Source organism: Oryctolagus cuniculus, chromosome 8 (genome assembly GCF_051225735.1).
Source record: "Oryctolagus cuniculus isolate XC-2025 breed Fujian yellow rabbit chromosome 8, ASM5122573v1, whole genome shotgun sequence".
NCBI lineage: Eukaryota > Metazoa > Chordata > Mammalia > Lagomorpha > Leporidae > Oryctolagus > Oryctolagus cuniculus.
The window spans coordinates 145,390,626-145,411,396 of NC_142874.1; the positions used below are offsets into that span (position 1 = coordinate 145,390,626).

Genomic DNA, 20,771 nt, shown 5'->3' on the forward strand with positions numbered 1-20,771 from the left:
TATACAAATCAGCAGTATAGAACTCTCATTTTCTCTTAATTTTTAGGATTTTTCATCTATATTCATGAGAGACATCAATATCTTATTTTTCCCTTTCGTGCTTCTTTATTCTCTGTACTTTTCCTGGCTTTGGTATTAAGGTGTCCTAGTATGCTCCATAGCCAGCTAGTCTAATACCATATACTAGGAGGCGACAGAAATTGTTTTTCCTATGTTTCTGGAGGCTGGGTGTCTGAGAATTGATTGCCAGGATGATCTCTTCCTTCTCACTGCATGTTTATGTGACCTTTTATGACCTTTCCTCATTGCCTGACCAAGCTGGGGGGCAGGGCAGTGGGTATGGGGAGAGAGACCACGTGGGAGATTTCTTGCTCTTCTTGTAAGCAAACTGGTTCTATCAGATAATGCCCCCATCATTTAGTCCCCACTTACCCTTAATTAAATTCTGAAAATTCTATTTTGAAATATAGTCACATTTAAAGTGAGAACTTCAACACATACGTTAGTAGGGGAGGCACAGTTCAGTTCATGTGAGAGGGTGATGTCACCAATAAATGCAGGAGTAGGTGCTGTAGAGCAGTGTGTTACACTGAGGCACCTGTATCCCTGCTCGGGAGCTGATTAAGTCCTGGCTGTCCCGCTTCAGATCCAGCTTCTTGCTGATGTGTCCTGGGAGGCAGCAGAGGCTAGATCAACTACTGGGTTCTTGCCATCTACATGGGAGACCTGGGCAGAGTTTCAGGCTCCCGGCTTGTACCTTACCCAGCCATGATGTTGCAGGCCTTTGGGGAGTGAGCCAGAGAGTGGAAAATCAATTTTACTTGCTGTCTTGCTCTTCCATAGAGGTAGATGAAAACAAAAACAAAAAAAAATAACAAATATAGACAACTATTGTATCCACTTATAATTTCTGGAAGAGTGTGTAGAATTTTTATTAATTATTTAAATATTAGATGGACATCACCAGTAAATAATTTGGGTCTAGAGGTTTCTTTTTGGGGAATTTTAGTAACTGATTATTTACAATATCAGTTTTCTAGTAGATAAGTTATGTGGTAGTTTGTGCTTTTTGAGAGAGTGCCCCTGTCTCCTCGTTTGTCAGATATATGTGTTCCAGTTTTCAGTTATCCTCTTAGGAATTTTTGATGTCTTCCAAGTCTTTATTTTGTTTTATTTTTATTATTAGTTTTGACAGGCAGAGTTAGGCAGTGAGAGAGAGAGAGAGAGAGACAGAAAGGTCTTCCTTCCATTGGTTCATTCCCCCAAATGGCCACTATGGCCAGCGCACTGCGCCGATCCAAAGCCAGGAGCCAGGTGCTTCCTCCTGGTCTCCCATGCGGTTACAGGGCCCAAGCACTTGGGCCATCCTCCACTGCCTTCCCGGGCCACAGCAGAGAGCTGGACTGGAAGGGGAGCAACCGGGACAGAATCCGGTGCCCTGACCGGGACTAGAACCCGGGGTGCCAGCGCTGCAGACAGAGGATTAGCCTAGTGAGCCGCGGTGCTGACCCCAGTCTTTATTAATATTGGTGATGTAATTTTGCGTATCGAGTATCTGTACTTTCTGCAGCCTGCACATCTCCCCTCCCTCTCTGTTAGTCTTGCTGTGTGTTTGTCAGTTTTATTGATCGTTCCAAAGAATCAGCTCTTCATTTTATTGTTTTTCTCTATTTTCAAATCCACTGATTTCTGTGCTTGCTTTTCCTGGTTTGTTTTGCCTTCTGTTTGCTTAAGATTTATTTTACTCCTTTTTTTCAGAAGGCCTTGAAAGAGAGACTTGGATTATTGATTTGATAGTTATCATCTTCCTAATGTATGTTTTCAGTGCAACTAATCATCCTTTGAGCATTGCTTAGCTGCATCCTATAAATTTTCAGTTCAGTGCATATTTTTATTTCCTGATCTTCCTTTTTGTTCCATGGGTTATTTAGGGCTGTGCTGCTCAACTTCCGATTGATTGGGGATTTTCTAGTCATTTGTCTGTTATTGATTTCTAATTTTATTTCAATATAGTCAGAGAATACAATGTATAATTTCAATTTTTTTAGATTTATTTATTAATTTGAAAGGCTGGGTTAGAGAGGGAGGGAGGGGGGAGGGAGAGAGAGATCGACTGATCTTATATATGGTAGTTTTCTTTCCAAATAGCCCAGGCCGAAGCCAGGAGTCAGGAGCTTCACCCAGGTCTTTATGTGGGTGCAAGGTCCAAGTACTTGGGACATGCTTCAACGCTTTCCCAGGGACATTATCAGGGAGCTATATTGGAAATGGAGCAGCCAGGACATGAAGCAAAGAACACATGGGATGCCAGAATCTCAGACAGCGGCTTAACAAACTGCACCACAACCCTGACCCCATCAGTTCTTTCAAATGTGCTAAAGCTTGTTTCACGGCCCAGGATACGGCAAATCTTGGCACATGTTCTCTGGACCCCTGAAGGAAACATGCATTTTGCTCTTGTGCGGAATGGTGTGTGAATGTTGATTGAATCCTGTTGGTGGGTGCTGTTGATAAGTTCTGAAGCTTTGGTGTTTTTCCATCACAGAAGAATCTAAATTCTGTGTCTCTAATTTTCATTTCTAGATCGATCTTTGCTTTTCTGAATTGTCTCCCATTTTGCATTAGGGAGCCACACACCACAGTGTCTGCTGGAAAAACAGATGATGTGTGCTGGCTGTCTTCCACTGGGTTGCTTAGGTTCCATGTTTCTGAACCGTCTGAGAATGGTCTGAGCTGGTGCCCAACGGGAAAAATTAAAAATAATTAAACAGATGACAAGTGTCAGGGGATAGGATGAAAATAAGAGTCGAGAACAGTTCGAGGGCAGGTGGGAACCCACACAGTACTACGTGTTGTAGCAGTGAAAAGATCACCCGAGACATGAGGGAAAAGAATCCGCATGGTGCTGTGCGTGGAACATCTCAAAAGGAGAAGAACTGAGACAGAGAGGAGAAGCAAAGGGAGGGCGGGAAAGGAGACACTGGGCCTCCAGGGTGGAGGTGGCGTTCTCGAGATGGCAAGGTGGGCCAGATCCTACCACGTGGGCTTCTGGGGACTCGATTGGGAAGAGCTCTCGTAGCACACAGACTTCAGAGTTGATCACCCTTCCACAGCTCCCAGCTAGTGGGCCCTGCTTTTGCTGTGCAGGGCTCCCATTCCCATCTTCCGGTTCTCCACCCAGCAACACTGACAGCTTCACACATGGGACTTCAGGAACTAACTCCATGATTTCCACTTATTTCATATCTGAAGTAATAATTTTCCACACAGTCATTCATTCTTTGCTATTTATATTTTAAGAAAATGAATTCAAAATTACTTGGCACCAAAACATGCTTATTTTTTAATCCATTTTTCCAGAACTTTTTCTATTTTAAAGACTTATTTACTTATTTGAAAGGAGAGTTACAGAGAGGCAGAGGCAGAGGGAAATCTTCCATCCACTGGTTCACTCCCCACATGGCTGCAATAGTGGGAGCTGAGCCAATCTGAAGGAGCTAGGAGCTTCCTCTGGGTCTCCCATGTGTGTGCAGGGACCTAAGGACGTGAGCCATCCTCCCCTGCCTTCCCAGGTGCATTGTCAGGAGTCGGATCGAAAGTGGAGCAGCTGGGTCTTAAACCAGCGCCCATATGGGATGCTGGCACCACAAGCAGCAGCTTTACCCACTTTGCCACAGCACCCGCTCCATTTTCCAGAACTTTTTAAGTACTCTAGTATGTTGAGGAAAGAAATAACATGTCATAGGTGTGGGTAGCATTAGTAGAATTATTCTGTCCTTAAATGGGATCTCATTTTTATGTTTTAGCTCACTGATCTTGCCATTTTATTAATCTGTTGTTCTTTCGTTATTTTGCCATGATAACTCCTAGTGATTAGGTCCAGCACCTTGGCTCTGCAGCCTCCACCAGCTGTAATGAGGTATTTAGTGCCGCAGAATGACTGACAAGCCAGACTCCTCCTGTCAGGAATGAACTTCTTTCAGGTTGATTCTTTTTGCATCACACCTTGGTGTTCAGGCTGTGCTAAACCTCATGTCTGTAGATGAACCCACTTAATTAGCAAACTTTAGGTAATTTATAAATTGATGAAGCCTCTCTTTGACCTTTGGAAAAGCTGTTAGTTTTTAAAGTATTTTGCATATTATTATATGAGTTTACTCATCCAGAACTGTGACTTTATTATCAGTAAAACTTGTAATTATATCCAAACATTGTGAAAAAATATTTCTTAGAATCTAAAAGATATGTTTTGGAAAACAAATATTAATTTATTTAGCCTCTGCTCAAGGTAGTAATTGGTTTTTATTTATCATGCAAAGAAACTGCAGTTTTTGGGTGGGGATATTGAGAGTATGTAGGTTAAGTATTAGACGTGACGACTCTGATAATTTAGGAAGGAAAGGATGAACTTAAAAGCAAGTGCACTACCACGCTGTCCTGTGTCATTTGTGGAGTGGTGACTTTGCTCTCCGAGTCTTCCACATACTCCCTAATTCAGTGGTGTATTGAATCAGTCCTTCATGAAGGGGTTTTCTCAACCTTATTTAAATAAGCAGACTCTCATACTTGAAAGTGCTTAATTTCAACTCCATAGCAAAACCATACTGTGTGGATAATCTAGTTGTTTAAAGGTATACTTAAATGGACCATGGTTAAGAGTTACTCAGACTTCACCAAACAAGCTTCATTAACAAATTCATACTTTTTAACTTTTATGTGTTTAATTCAAATCTATTGAAGTACATGCATTTTTTTTTTTTTATTTAGATTATCAGGATTCCAGCTCCCCTCCTCTCTAGTGAGCACGGGATCTATCCTCACTCTGTGGTTCACTACCGACTTTGCGGTGAGCGCCCAGGGATTCAAAGCACTGTATGAAGGTAGGAGACTGGCTGCTGCACACACACATTTTCCGTTTAAATGACTGAACTCTCTCGGTACTCTGGCTTTACCATTTTAATGAAAGTTAGCTGCTGACTCCCACATGGCTGCATGATGTAAACGTTTGGCATTTTTGTAATAGATTGACAATAAGGTAACACCATTTGCTAAGGTTTCCAAACTTGCTAGCACAGCATACTTAGACTTTTACTGGTAGGGGTTTTCTTGATTGGGTTTTCTAATTGTTAGTATGTACTGGAGAGGTTTTGAATCTTTTGAATACAAACTACTTGTACCCCTAGGTGCTGCCGAGTTCGTTTTTAAGCCAGAGTTTTATTACATTTTTTGTTGAACAGTACTACTGCTAGCTAGTGTTTAAGTAACATGAATTTCCTTGGAGGAGTTTTTGTTGACCAAGTTGAAGTTGCTCACTGAGAAATGCAATTTGATTTTACTTTTGCGTGACCCCTGGAAAGCACAGGGATTTTATTTTGTTTCTGTGTCTGTAGGTGTTGTGCTGAGATACTTTTGGGGTCTTGCTATTATTGAGATGCTTTTTGGTGGAAATTAATAAGAACAATCATAGATTGAACTTTGACAGAGCAAATGATCATTTCAAACACTAGATTTTAAGAAGCTGAACTTGGAATACCTTCTGTGTAAAATCTGGAGTCTGTTTACTTTGGTCTTGTTTTTCATACAGATTTTAAATTTTATTCCACATTGACGATTGAAAAAGCTATTGTTTTTAACAAAAATTAACTCTAGAGATTGTGAACACAATAAACAAAAATTATGGGTGGGAGCATAGCTCAATTCTGTTTACAATGTACAAAGTGTACTTTGCATATTGTTCTCTGGAAAAGTCAGGGGAAAATTATACTTTCTGGAAAGTTAAAGTCTACATGTTCTTTGTGCAACTGAACTTAACTGCAGCACAACTACCAGAAAATAGAACTGGGAATGTTCTCTTCCCAGACATAGAAGCAAACAGGTGCATCCTTTTATTTGATGTATGTGTGGAATGGTGCCGAGGATAGGGTGCCCTTCACCTCTGATGTCTTGCAGGTCATATGTTTCTACATAAACCAGTACCAGGGGCTATAATGAGTTAATCACATTTAAGTTTATTACTGCCGATCATGGAATACATTAATATTTTTGAAGAACAGGCTAATTTAAGAAAAACAAGTGCCATTAGTTTTATACTTGCTTATTCCTGTGTACTGCTTCTTATAAAGCCTCGATTCACATAACTTTTTCTTTTTGCTTAACATTACGTATCTCTAAAGCTATGCATGTGAAGCGTGCATACATCCAATTAACATGATACAATTTTTACTCAGAAGAGAGATAACCGTTCCACATGCGAGAAACCTGGGCAGTTTCTTACCTTTCCTGATGAATTTGATACTTAAGCATGCTCCGCTAAGTTCCCTAAAATTGCTGTGCAAACTGTGGACGTTGGATATTCTGTCAGATCTTTGGGGTTGATGCTGCTGTGTTAAGTGGTTGTAATGATGATGAAGATTAGAGTCATTGTTCCTGTTGGAATATATTTAGGAAAACAAGCAAGGATCAATTGTGTGGTTTAGATTGTTAATAATAATACATTATAGTCATATTTACAAATAAATGTATTTCAGAAGGAAATACTATTGAAATATAAAATTGATTTGTATGTCAAAATCATTTCTCCATTATACTTCCTGAGCAAATTAATTTGTACAATCTAGAGAAAAAAGTTAATTTTCAATTAAATGGAAGATTTAACAAGTAGAGAATTCATATAGAGAAAAGTAAGGTCTTCATTGTAAGCGCCAACACCAACCACTTTATTAGTAGTATCCCATGCCACGGTTCCCCAGAGGTTTTAGATAACTGTAAATTTCCAAGACCAGTGTCCTGGGTAAAGTGAGACTTCATGGAGAGCAGTGCATAGAATATACAAATGGACCTATCCAATGTGTGTGTGTGTGTGAGTGTGTGTGTGTGTGTATGGAGAACAGATCCACTGATTGTGGTCAGAGAAATACTTAGAATTGTTTTGGAACCAGAACATTATTCTTTCAGAAATTCAGATGTCCTTTCTTCCCACTAATTTTTATTTTGAAGAGACTGTCTATCAAGCAATTTACATGAGCCAAGTAAAATAATAAAATTTTGATGCCATATTCTAGAATTCTAGAGGAAATTGAATTTAGATATGAAATACTAAATCAACTTTTAAAAAATAATTTCCTGTAGCCCTTAAAGAAGTACTGTTTTCTTCCAGTTAAATTGGGGATTTGTTTAGTATCACAAGATTGTCATTTAAATTTTAAGTGCATTGAATTGAGAGACTCTTCTAAATGTCTAAGATCTGTCTAGACAACTTGGGTAAGGGACATACTATACGCACTGAGTTCAAGTATTTTCTGGCAGTGTTTTGCCAAAGGTGTTATTTACATAAATTGTTATTCACAAACGATATTATGCTGTATAATGATGGGAATGATAAAGTTAAATATTTAAATGTGTTTAGTCATTGGATTTAGCTCTGGAAATGTCTATAAATTTCACACCAATGTTGCTCACATATAGTATTTGGATTTCTGACAAAGGATTCTTTCAGGAGCTTAGAGAATTTATACATTGTTAGTGAAATCAACATGCTTTAATTTATGAATACAGAATAACGTTGAAGTTGCTTCGAGTGTTTTGTAATGTTATTTGTTAGTTCTATTAGTGAATATTCTTGTAAATGAAATAACTTCATAATTCTCTGATAAGTTTATGATAGTCTCAAGGTTATATAATTTATAGTAAGATGGGTTTCTATCAAAATTCCTGTATGTGCCCACTTTTGAATTACTCAATACAGAAATTACACTTATTTATACTTTTCTATCTTCTTCTTTCAAGATCTCAATTACTTAAAACTATTTAGTCATCAGTGTAGCGATGTTCCGAGAAGCTAATCATCTAGGAAGTCAGAGACTGACTTCCAGTGTTAGACTTGAGGCAGGAACCACAGTGTGTCTGTGTCGTGATCTAGAACTTCCAGTGTTAGACTTGAGGCAGGAACCACAGTGTGTCTGTGTCGTGATTGAGAACTTCCAGTGTTAGACTTGAGGCAGGAACCACAGTGTGTCTACATCAGAATATAGATCTAGAGATTGGCCCACCAGGATCCTGGCCCTCTGAAGCTCTTTCTATTTTTGCAGAAGGAAATGTCTCTATTTTCTGACACATGTCTTATTAACTACAAAGTAAACTAAAGGTCAGAAACACTAGTGAATAAATGATGAAAACTGGAGTAAAAATTTGCGTTATGTTGTCTAAATATTTATGTTTTAATGAAATTTCTCTTGAAAATGGATATATTTATTTTTCTGAGTTTCATTTTTAGAGCTGAATATATCATAAAATATTTGTCACCTTTTTCATACATTGACTTTTAATAATTTAAATCAATATTTATATTTAAAATGTCATTCTCGTCAATTATAGTAATTCCAATTTGCTCTTTAGTTATTTATTTTTTTTAAGATTTATTTTATTTGTTTTAAAGACAGAGTTACAGAGAGAGGTAGAGACAGAGAAAGATCTTCCATCTGCTGGTTCACTCCCCAGATGGCCGCAATGGCCGGAGCTGCGCTGATCTGAAGCCAGGAGCCAGGAGCTTCTTCCAGGTCTCCCACGCGGGTACAGGGGCCCAAGAACTTGGGCCATCTTCTACTGCTTTCCCAGGCCATAGCAGAGAGCTGGATGAAGAGGAGCAGCCAGGACTAGAACCGGCGCCCATATGGGATGCCGGAGCTTCAGGCCAGGGCTTTAACCCACTTTGCCACAGCACCGGCCCCCATTTCTTTTTTTTTTGTAGGAATAATTTTTTGGGTATTTAGTGTATTTCCTGTAACCTAGTACTTTGTTAAAAAGGCATATTTCTAACAATATAACCTATATTTGTACAGACAACACCAACTTAGTGAATTAAAATAATGAGTCCAATATTTTTTGACCATAGTTAGTTCTTGCCTTAGAACATTGCTCAGGAATGTAAAGGGATTGCATCGATTGGTGAAAATTTTTTAAATGATTGTTCAAGCCTTAACCATAGGATAGCAGGCTTTTGAAAGAAATGTGAATGAAGATACTATATAGATGTTTATATTAACAATAACCAAATTTCCAAGGCAGAAGGGTTAAACTGGGTTCTTAACTAAGGCAAATCTGCTAAGAAATGGTTAGGAGTCTACTCCCATTAGGATCACTTTAGTTGATGTAGTTGTTTTAAAAGGGAAAATACTTAAACAGAAAAAAAAAACATTCAAAATTTACATATGCAATATTTTTGAGCTTCCCTTGTACCATTTTTTAGATATCTTAAATTTCATGCACGAAATCTATAAGAATTTCAAAGTGACAAAATATTTTTAGTGACTAAACACTGAGGTATAGTGAGGAGGAATTCATCATTACTAAGTAGCAAACTTTTGCTTAGGATATTAAATTATCTTCCACACAAACTAATGAACTCATCTGATGGAGCAGGAAAAGAAATTGTCTGTGTAGATGGTGAAAGTGAATCTGATAGGCTCTACAGGAATATTCTATGTTTATTTTACTTTATTCTTTAGAGAAGGGAGAGGGGAGAGAGGGAAGAGGAGAGAGACAGAGAGACAGACTGATCTTCCTTCTGCTGGTTTACAGCCCAAATGTCTGCAACAGCCTTGACTGGGCCATGATGAGCCAGGAGCCCGGAGTTTCTTCTGGGTCTCCCACATGGGTGCAGGGGCCCTAGCACTGGAGCCATCTTCTGCTTCTTTCCCAGGCACATTAGCAGGGAGCTGGATAGGAAGTGGAGCAGCTGGGGCTCCAACTGGCAGCCATACAGGGTGCAGACACTGAAGGCGGCGGCTTAACCTTCTACGACACAGCACCAGAATGTCTGTTTTGTTTTCATCTGTTTTTTGTTCTCAAAAACTCACAATCTATCTATTATAGCATTGTACTCTGTTAGCCACGTTATCTGTGTGAATATGTAGGTAGATGGCTGACTTGCTAGACAGAGAGATAGTTGGATAGATGAATGGAAACAGGACAAATAAAGCTAGTATGTGCATTTTCTTATTAAGAATTCTGCTGATTAAGTAAAATTACTTAATATCAGATTAGAAAGTGAAGTACTGATGTACAGTAACTTAGCTTTCCAAAAGCTCACAGGCATTTAAACACAGAAATTAAACACATGTCTGTATAGCTTTGGAAGCTGACATTCTTAACTACCCTCTGTACATCCTGCCATATATTTAAGTTTATTTTTGTGTACACACATACACAAGGAACTCACAAATACAAACATAATACGTGTGTGTGCACTGGGATGTATATATTTACCTATATCCAGTGGGTAGTGGACCTGCACATCTACTCATTTATTGGTTCCTCATTTGTTGGTAGGCCCTCAAAGCATCCAGAGGCGTGGCAGTCCTGAGTTGTGTGATAGGGTCGCAAAGATGCAGAGAATGAGGCCTGCCCTGAGGACCAGTGTGGGGGCTGTCACCACTCAACAGGTGTGGAGTGTCACTGTGAGGGCACAGAGGGCAGGCTGGCTGCAGGCCTCGGGGCTCACGTGCAGACCACGTCCCAAAGCACGTTTCTAAAAGGCTTTCTGCTGAGTGCCACGTCGTGTCCGGCCCTGAGCAAGAGTTCTCATGGAAGACACCTGACAGAGGGCTCTTTCCGGGTGAGGAAGCAGGAGTCCAGGGAGGCCCTCCTGCAGTCACTTCTCCTGCTCCATGGTGAGCCTTGAGCCGCAGCCCACCTGGCCTGCATAGCACTTAGGAAGGGAAGCTTGTATTGCTTCATCAATGAGAGAGAGAACTTGCTGTTTGAGATCCGTAAGCAAGAGGCAGAATTCATTTCACAGGACTCGGAAATCAAGTGTAGCCTTTTTGTTGTTTGTGCTTCCATTTTATAATTGTATCGCCTTTTGGCTTTTTAAATAATAGGCTTGGTGTTCACATTAGATGAAGAGTGATGAGGGAAACACGGGTCACATGAATTCTGGATTCCTACTGCATTTTCTAACTTGAGCCATGGATGCTACTTCATATGCCCTCTCCACGGTAGTGCTCCTTTGACCCTTTACTGCAATAATTGGCTAAAAAATTTATGAATACTTGACATTTGGCACAGAGTAAATATTCTGCTTTTTTCCCAAATACCTAGGGAGAGATGAGTGAGCAGGTGCAAAGTTACAGTCAGGAGGGTTCTGTTGCCCACTAGGAGACATTGATTAATGACATCGTATTGAATATTTCAAATAGCTGGAAGAGAGGACTCTTAAAATTTCTCCCAACAGGGAAATGGTAAATATATGAAATGTTAAGTACATTGAATTTATTATTATGCAGTGCACATTTGTATCAAAACTTCATACTGTAGCCCATAAATATGTATAAGTATTATGTGTCACTTAAAAGGAAAATTAAAAAAACATATTCTCATACACAACGGAATATTTTCAAGTGGATCAAGTTTCTTTCCCTCAGAACCTCAAAGAAAAACTGCTAGTAAGTGTTCAGCTGAAAGATTTGAATGTGAATTTCTCTCTGGTTAATGCATTCACTCCCTCAGAAGTTTCTATAAAGGCACTAAAGTGACTTAAGGAAAAACGGACCTAGAATATGAACTTACATGACTTATATGAACTAGTAGATCCTATCTAAAAAAACTGGCTTCAGATAGGCCATTAAAATAGTCTCTTCCAGACTAAAGATGAACTAATACTCATTTTTTTATATATTTAATTTATGGGGAAAAATGGTCTGTATGTTTCTATCCTTAAATTTTTATCGCAGAAAAGTGAAGTTTGGCTACCACAGAGACCTTTTGTTCTCTGTCACTAATTAGCTCTGGGGATGGGCGGGCTCCTGTCCTAGCCTGTTTCTTTGTTGGCTGAATTTATGTGGCATTTCCCTCTGACATGTCCCTCAAGCAGAATTTCATTTGCTTTAGCATCCATGGGTCTGGATTTAGAAAGAGCAGCTCGATTATTACCCTTCGGGCTGAAAGCTTTATTTAGAATGTCAGCACTGATTTATTTCTCCCTCTAAGTGATTACCCCAACTCCAGCCAACGGAGAGCGTGCAACAACAAAGACGCACCTGGCTGCAGACACCCTGGTCCTCCCTGGAGAAAGTGATTTTGCAGGAGCTGCAGTGAACTGTCCACTGGCTGCCACTTGGCAGAGGTGTGGGTTGCTCACCATGACAGAGGCCAAGGCAGATCTAGAAATGGCTCTTGCCCACTTAGGGGCCCTGGGCAGGCTTTCCTTTGGCAGTGCCACCTACCGTCCTTTTGCAGCAAGCAGAGGTAACAGCGTCTGCATCATCCCTTCCCCAGGCTGAGTGGCCAGAACCTGCTTTCTTCCGTGTCCTGCATTTGAAGGGTTTCTCAACACTGGGTACGTTGGACCACCAATCAAAACTTTCATGTTTACCACCCAAGTTATAGAGATGGGCATGAACGTTCCTGGAGTCAACAGTACTGTTGGGTATGCTTAAAGATGTTGAGGACAGAGCTGGTATCAAGTGTCCTTACCACAGTAAAAACCAAAATGTTACAAAAGAAAATAAGTATTACTGTTAGTACACCAGTACTGTCTTCAGAAAGTGCAGATATGTGAGAGAGAGAGAGTTTCTGAAGTCTGATGTAAGACGCTTAAATAGTGGGGAGAGAAAAGACACGAATACACGAAGAATCACTGTAAAGCGAGACTCGGTCCATCCGCCAGGCGGACCATTGTCCTTCGCTGGTGACGAATCTCAGGTCAGAATAAAATGCAGAATTAAGCACCCAGCATGGGGAAGAGGAGGCCTTAGCCAGCAGTCACTTGCAGCCGGCATCCCTGCTGCGCCTACGGCTGGGAGCCGTCACCCCTGGTGGATATCCTGTACCAGTACATCTGGCTCTCCTAATCTAGGGGTCGTGGAAAATCTCGATGAAATGTGACATTTTGTGTGTAAAGTTGTGGTGCGTGTTTCCTGGGAAACATTCTTGTAGACTTCACCCAGCTCTAATAAGTTGCATAGCTAATGCATGTCGCTCCCCCTCTTCGTGGAGGAACGACACAGGACCCTGCGTTGTTCTTTTGTCTGCTGGCCTTCCCCGGGTTTGCTGCTGGTTCTTCCCGGGTTGGCTACTATCCCTTCCACCTCTGTGGAAGGGCAGTTCCCCCTGCCACTTTCCCCACTTCCGCAGGGGAGCGGCACACCGCTGGCCGGCTCTTCTCGGGGGCTGCACAGGTGTTCCTTCAGCTAGATGTTCCCCTTAGATGTTCCTGGTGCATGCCGTCTCTCTCCCCCTTTATAGTCCTCCTCCACCAATCCCAACTCGGCTGCCCACACGCCGAGTACGCTGCTCTCCTCCAATCAGGAGCAAGTCCTACAGTTTATTGGCTGAACTGGAGGCAGCTGTGCGGAAGCTGTTTACTTCTCTCCCAGCGCCATATTGCGGGAGAGCAGATGCATAGAATAAGTCTTAATTCCAGTAACTTAGTCCAGTCCGGATTGCTCCCCACAGATCCCCCTTTCTTTTTATTTTTGGCGTTGATACGTGCCTGTCTTCGGTGTCCCGCGGCACACACTCTGCTCTACTTGCTAGAGTTGCCACAGGCTCTTACAAGTCCTATCAATCAGGCAAACCGAATCCGGGTCCTCTCTTCGCCATGTTGTGAGGAGGTTTTTAGGCGCTGATGCGTGCCTGTGTTCGGTGCCCTGCAGCGCATGAACTGCTAGCCGCCCAGGTGCTCATCGCCTCACTAATCGGGCAGACTGAATCCAAGCCTTCTAATTGTTGTATTGTAGGGAGGCCTTTCTATTTCTCTATTTCTCTATCTCCGGGCATTCCTATTTCTCCCATTTTACTTCTGTCTGCCAACATTCCCATTTCTCTCACTCCACTTCCAAACTTCTGTTTCTCTTATCCCCACAGCTTCCCGCTGCCCGCCCCGAGGCTACTTCTCGGCGGCTTCCCGGCTGAGCCGCTTCAGCCCGCGCCTCTTTCATCTGCGCAGCTTCCCGGCTTTGCGCGGCTTGGCTTCGCGCGCTCCGCGGTCTCCACGCCCTTCGCGTCTGCACCACGGCCTCGCGCCAGCCCCGTTCCCTATCTATTCACGCCCCGTGCTCTCTCTGCACGCGGCGGCTTCCGCGAGTAACACAGCGTAGCTTACGTGTCCGCCACTAGCATTCAATCTAAGTTCCCCGGGCTAGCCTGGCGAATTCAACCCAGCATACGTCTCCGCCCCACGATTTGGCTTCCCGTCCTTTGCTCCCCGGGCTAATCAGACGGATCCCAATCTGGCTTACGTTTCAGCTTCTGGTTTCAACTTTTCGCCCCCTATTCCCGGGCTAACTTGAGAACCCCAAAGTGGCTTTCGTGTCCGCCTTGGCCTGCCCCCCGCGGCTTCAATTTCCCTAACACTTTTCTCTACCCGGTATGTTTCCCTAAGTTTTCTTCCAACAATATTCCTCCCTCATTTCTCCTGGCCTCTTCCCACAGTCCGCGTCCGAGTCCGTTTGTTCTAGCTTTCACTTTCGCTTTCGACCTTAGAGATTTCTCCCAGCTTCCCCCCGTAGTCCGTATCTGAGTCTATGCCTAGGCTTTCAATAGCTCCTTCCGGCACCTTTCTCGTCCGGCTTTTCCCTAGGCTGTTTGCTAGTCTCTCTCTCCGATATTTCCCCATTTCTTCCCGTTTCTTCCCTCCTAAGTTTCATATCCGTCCTAAGTTTCCTATCCGAGTCACTTCTTCCCTCCTAAGTTTCCTATCCGTCCTAGGTTTTCTATCCGAGTCACGGCACCATTATGTCGCTCCCCCTCTTCGTGGAGGAACGACACAGGACCCTGCGCTGTTCTTTCGTCTGCTCGGCCTTCCCCGGGTTTGCTGCTGGTTCTTCCCGGGTTGGCTACTATCCCTTCCACCTCCGTGGAAGGGCAGTTCCCCCTGGCCACATTCCCCACTTCCACAGGGGAGCGGCACACCGCCGGCCGGCTCTTCTCGGGGGCTGCACAGGTGTTCCTTCAGCTAGATGTTCCCCTTAGATGTTCCTGGTGCATGCCGTCTCTCTCCTCCTTTATAGTCCTCCTCCGCCAATCCCAACTCGGCTGCCCACACGCCGAGTACGCTGCTCTCCTCCAATCAGGAGCAAGTCCTACAGTTTATTGGCTGAACTGGAGGCAGCTGTGCGGAAGCTGTTTACTTCTCTCCCAGCGCCATATTGCGGGAGAGCAGATGCATAGAATAAGTCTTAATTCCAGTAACTTAGTCCAGTCCGGATTGCTCCCCACAATGCAAAAGTCAGGATGGCCCCCATCAGTCATGGCACCGGCTCTGCGAGGTGAGGCATTTGAGCTTCCTTCATCTGACGGCTGTTGCTTATCTGACGTCTTACCCCTTGTTGCAGCAGCCACTCTTCCAGTTACAATTTGTCTTCAGATATAGCCCAGAGTGGAGAAAAAATGACTGTCCTAGCAGCAATAATGTAAATAGTTCTATTTCCTCTGAGTTGTAATTTATTAATGTGGCATTTTGATTTTATATATTGGTTCTGTGAGCTGAATTAATGTGTATGTTCCCATGAGAGATGGATCTGCTGTACACGCTACAAAATGTAGTTTGTGACTCAGTAGGAATAGATTACAAATCCATCCCAAGGAATTCTACTTGAGAGGCCTATTGCCTTTCTGAGCTAATTTTTCTCACTGGAAGCACATGTCTCTGTGTGTGTGTGTGTGTGTCTCTGTCACTCACACACACACACACACACACCTTTTCCTATTGCTGTGAACTACTTTCATTCAAGCATCGTCAAAATAAAACATTTTCATTAAAGTATGAACTCTGTTGACAAGAATTTTGTTTAATCTTCGTGCATTGGCCTGAAAAGCTGTTCCTGACACATATAAGTGAAAAACTGCAACATGATCCCATTCTGGTAAAAACAAGAATAAGACGAATTTCCACAGTATTTAAATGCACAAGTCTACATGTTTCTGTCAACGCATGTTTAACATACATACATACATGCTTATATATATGCTCAAGAAAGTATAGGCAGATATCTGAATCGTTAAACTACATCATGGGGGAACTGGAAAGAGGGGAGAGAAGGATTCCTGGACTTTATAGAATTCATGATTTAGCTTGTAATGAGCACAGATAGAGATAAGCTATTATAAAGTAAAAAATATCTGGAGATGATGTGGAAATTAATATTCTCAAGTAGATCTCTGACTTAACTGGAATTGAATAAAAATTAAACCTGAAAAACTAAAAATGCTTCTTTATGTTATCTGAAACACTTGAGTTAATAATTCCAGCATTGTACTTGATTTTTTTAAAAGATTTATTTATTTATTTGAAAGTCAGAGTTACACAAAGAGAGAAGGAGAGGCAGAGAGAGAGAGAGGTCTTCATTCATTGGTTCATTCCCCAATTGGCCACTAACAGCCGAAGCTGTGCCGATCCGAAGCCAGGAGCCTGGACTTTCTTCCAGGTCGCCCACACAGGTGCAGGGGCCCAAGGACTTGAGTCATCTTCCACTGCTTTTCCAGGCCATAGCAGAGAGCTAGGTCAGAAGTGGAGCAGCCAGGACTTGAACCGTCACGCATGTTGGATGCCATCACTGCAGGCCTCTGTTTTACCTGCTGTGCCAAGCGTCGGCCCCAGTACTTGATTTTTAATAAGAGATAACAGTGTGTACTTGCTGGAAATCCACTCACAGAAACAGCAGCCTGTCTAAAAGGAACAGAGCAAATAACAAGTTACTTCATACATGAATCATCTTCAAATCACTTTTCATCAAAAAATAAGGAATATTTTATATTTGTACTCAGAGATTTCCAAACTAAGAGTGATTGAGATATATTTCCTCTCGATCATAATTTAATTTTTTCTTCCACAAAAGCTCATATCCCAAGATTGTTTTCTTATTTGAATAATTTTTCAATACTATCTTGTGTCATAAACAAATTTATCCATATTCTATACAATACATTATGCACATTATAAATAATAGTTAAAAGTATGTAGTTCAGGTAATGACTGAAAGATAAGTATTGATCATTACTTTAAAGTGAACATCAGGGAGGGTGGTGGGTGGGAGGGACGGTATGGGGGGGAAAGCCATTGTAACCCATGAGACGTACTTTGGAAATTTATATTCATTAAATAAAAGATAAAAAAAAAAAATAAAGTGAACATCAGAGGTGAGAACGAGTCTCCCTCTGTCCCCCCTCCCTCTTTTTTAGAGTAACTTATCCATAAGGAGGGACTGAATGCATACACTAACAACAGGTGGCTTCTCCGTGCACACTCCATCGAGCACTGGCCACTTGAATACTAGAGATGAGTGTTTGCAAGTACATGATGGCATGGATTCTGAGATTTGTATTTAACCCAACTTTCTGATCACTATGAATACAGCCATTTAATGAGGTACATAAGCATTTATTTTATCAATTTCTTTATTTGTAAATAAAGAGTGCTAAACACGGTTATAGAACATTCGCTGCTTAAATTCTTTGGTTCATTATCAGACACACAAACAACTTCTCATTCCCTCTTTATGCTCTGCAGCACCAGTCCAGAAGATGACATTAACAAATGTAGTCAGTTCTTCAAATGTGAATTACATGACTTTCTCCCATAATGTTGATGTCCCTCTTGTTTCTACCAATGCCTTCTTCGCCATCTTACTCTTGAGACACCTGCGTTAACCTGTTTTAATCTATACTTGTCTCTGTCTGTTTTAAATAGTTAGAAACCATTGCAGCTTTGTCCCTGCTAACGCACTGTCACTTTCTTGTGATAGAATGGGCTAGCAAGCTGCATATCTTGGTTACGGTTACATTTTCCCTGTTCTCAGATTTCAGCCCTGACAGGCATTTTTGCTGTTACTCTGTTGTTGAATTGTTCTTTTCTTTATTCTCTCAGAGCTTCAGAATATAGGGTGACATCATTGGGAAAAAGGGACATTACTTTCTGACGATTGCTTCCAGTTACAGATGGTCAGCTTGAAGCAGTGCGAGAGGAAACTGTGAGAGAACGCTGTTGGTTCGCGTTGTAAGGACAACCACAGGCATTCACGGTTCTAAAAGAAAGAGAACCAAGAACACTGGAGACACAAACATTAAATATTTAAACTAGGGCAAAGTCATATTATAACTTCAGATATAAATCTGACTCATTTTAGTTTAGGAGATAATTAAAGAAATGTCTGCCTTTGAAGGCCCTTTTGTGAAAGACATACATATTATATTAAATATCATCAATCTGCAGCCATTTGTAGATAATAAGCTTTAAAATATGCTTCAATGTCTGGTTTACAGTGAATTTAGTACCAAATATGCATCCAACTGATAAAAAAAAAGATACAAATATTTGTTTTATCTGTAGAGTTTTTAAATCAATCTACAGGGGATTCAGAGTTCATTTCCATTTCTGAATTTGTACTTAACATGTAAGTTTATTATAATTTCTAATGTATTCTACCTAAAGTTGATGGGTCACTGAATATCAAATAAGCATCCATGTTTCTAAGTCCACAGATAGTTTTCAAAGGGTGCATTCATCTCAAAACGTTTCCCCCGCTGCCTTGCAGTTTCTTGTTTTTGTTTTTGTTTTGTTTTGTTTTTTGTTTCTTGTTTTTTTTCTCTCTCTCTCTCTTTTTTTTTTTTTTTAGGCAAGGTGAGATGTGGCAACCTACAACCTAATTAGAACAAGAATTCTGCAACATTAATTTCCTGAGAGATGACCAGTTATGAGTTGACTCTTTTTCAGTAAAAAGAAGCATTGATTTTATTTATCATTTTAAAAAGATGTCATATAAAATTGCACTATGAGCTAGTATATTTTCTATAATCACAGTTTTTATCATTTTGAGTGTTCATTTTCCTTCTGATTCTTTAGTGATTATTAAGAGAATATATACCTAAATAGCAAATATCTTCAAAGATCTCTAAGCATCAATCAGGAGGATGAGACATGGAAGAGAAATTCAATTTTTAACTCAAAAGAAAACGATTTGGGACAATTATTTGTATTCTCCCAAATATCTTCTCTAAAACTGACCAAGGAGAATCCCGGTTGAGCAGGCTAAAATGCCCTGTTCTTGACAGTTGAGGATGAATGGGCTTTCCAACAGGGCTTCCCTGTTTGTCTCAACAGCTTCCTTGTAGACATGTTGACACTGGCTTTTTTCCCTAACGTTAGCATCTACTGCTTTCATGTCCTTGCTGAAGCAGGGAGTTAACAGCACTTAGTGAGAGGGGAGGGGCCTGGGGCCCACCAACCTGCCACCTTAGTTTGAATACATGCGGCTAAGCATTGACAGTCACTTTAATCAAACGCATTGTCTGAGTGAGGTTTTATTTTCCCATCATGCCTGCATTTTCCCTCAAATATGTTTTAAATACCAGAAAAGGGGTGGGAAGCTGCATTTCGGGCGGAGGGGAGGGTGAACAGCCGGCGCGTGGGACCCTGCGGCTGCCTCCGGCCACTCTGCCGGGATTCTGTGCAGGAGCGTCCGGCTGAGCGCATTTCACTCTGGGTGGCGTCCCACACCAGCTCACAGACAGGCCCTCCACATTCCACAGCAGATTTGTCATGTCTTCAGACTTCACACTTGCTCAGATCCGTCCCATATGCCACAGTCCTGGTCCATGCAGCCAAGCCGAGGTACTCACTGGACTTATTTTCTGAGGGGCAGAAAATCTTACATTTCTGAACTCTGAGCTGCCACAGCTGTAGTGACAACAAGCTTGCATTTGTATTGTTTGAGCTCACAAAATCAGAGGAACTAGTCAACATGTGTTGACAATCAATCTTCATGCATTTATTACCATATTCTTTAAAAATCACAGGAAGTATCATGTCCTTTATAAACTAATCTCCATGTAAGATTTAGACAACCTTAATGAGTTAAACACATTACAATGAAATACAATATCACATTATAATATTACCTACAACATTAATATTTCACTACATATTTCTGATTGAATTTTGGACCATTTAACTCAATTGTTTCAGTTTCAACAAGCTCAAAACAGGATGCCCTCTAGCCCATTAAACCAGAGTCGCATGGACACTTTGGAGTTCACAACAGGATACTGTTGTAGGTCGATTTTAATCTGATTGTGTAGGTTGACACTTTACCCCTGGAGAGCTGCTCTAAAAGGTATTTCCTAAATGCTGCATTGACAGCTGGTGGCAGGGAATGGCTGGAACTCAGGTTCCTCTGGCAAACTTCAGAGGAGTCAGGGTAGAGGGTTTTGGAGTTGGGTCTCACCTGGGCTCTGCTGTTGAGTGCTCAGCTCTGCTGCTTAGGCAGGAAACAGACATAGGCAGTCCTGACAGGAGGGAGCATGGCTGTGTTCCAATAAAACTTTATTTATAAAGACAGGGCCATTAAAACATTTTCCTTCTCTAAGAAGCAAGGTTGGTTTTTTTTCTTCTTCATCAGTTTTGCTTTGTTGTTTAACTCCCACCCTTAATAAATAGCAAATTAAGTAGATCTTAAAAGGAGCTATCTATAAAATCCAGTTGGTTGCAATAAGAGAGTAACTCTAATAGTCACCTTTATCAGATACCATGACTCAGTCATAAATATATATATATATATACACACACATATATACATATGTATATATACATACCTTTCTATACATCTCTACCTGTATCCATATAGCTATCTCGATCTATACGTACGTGTACATATCCCTCTATAATTCTCCATCTATAAATCTCTTATCTGTATTTACGTCATCTGTCAATCTATCCATCGGCAGTCAGTCTCCTCTCTGGTACCACTAGTGCACACAGAGCCTGTTTGTCATTTGCA

The 20,771-nt window shown here is 41.3% G+C and overlaps 1 protein-coding gene across 2 annotated transcripts in view; it reads left to right on the forward strand.

Moving 5' to 3' along the window:
• CSMD1 (CUB and Sushi multiple domains 1) overlaps positions 1-20,771 on the forward strand; it is a 2,062,046-nt gene that overhangs the window by 598,359 nt on the left and 1,442,916 nt on the right. For both annotated transcript variants that reach the window (XM_070047233.2, XM_070047234.2), the window contains exon 3: positions 4,768-4,880. In XM_070047233.2, the coding sequence (XP_069903334.2) occupies positions 4,768-4,880 (113 nt within the window). The remainder of the gene's footprint in view (positions 1-4,767; positions 4,881-20,771) is intronic.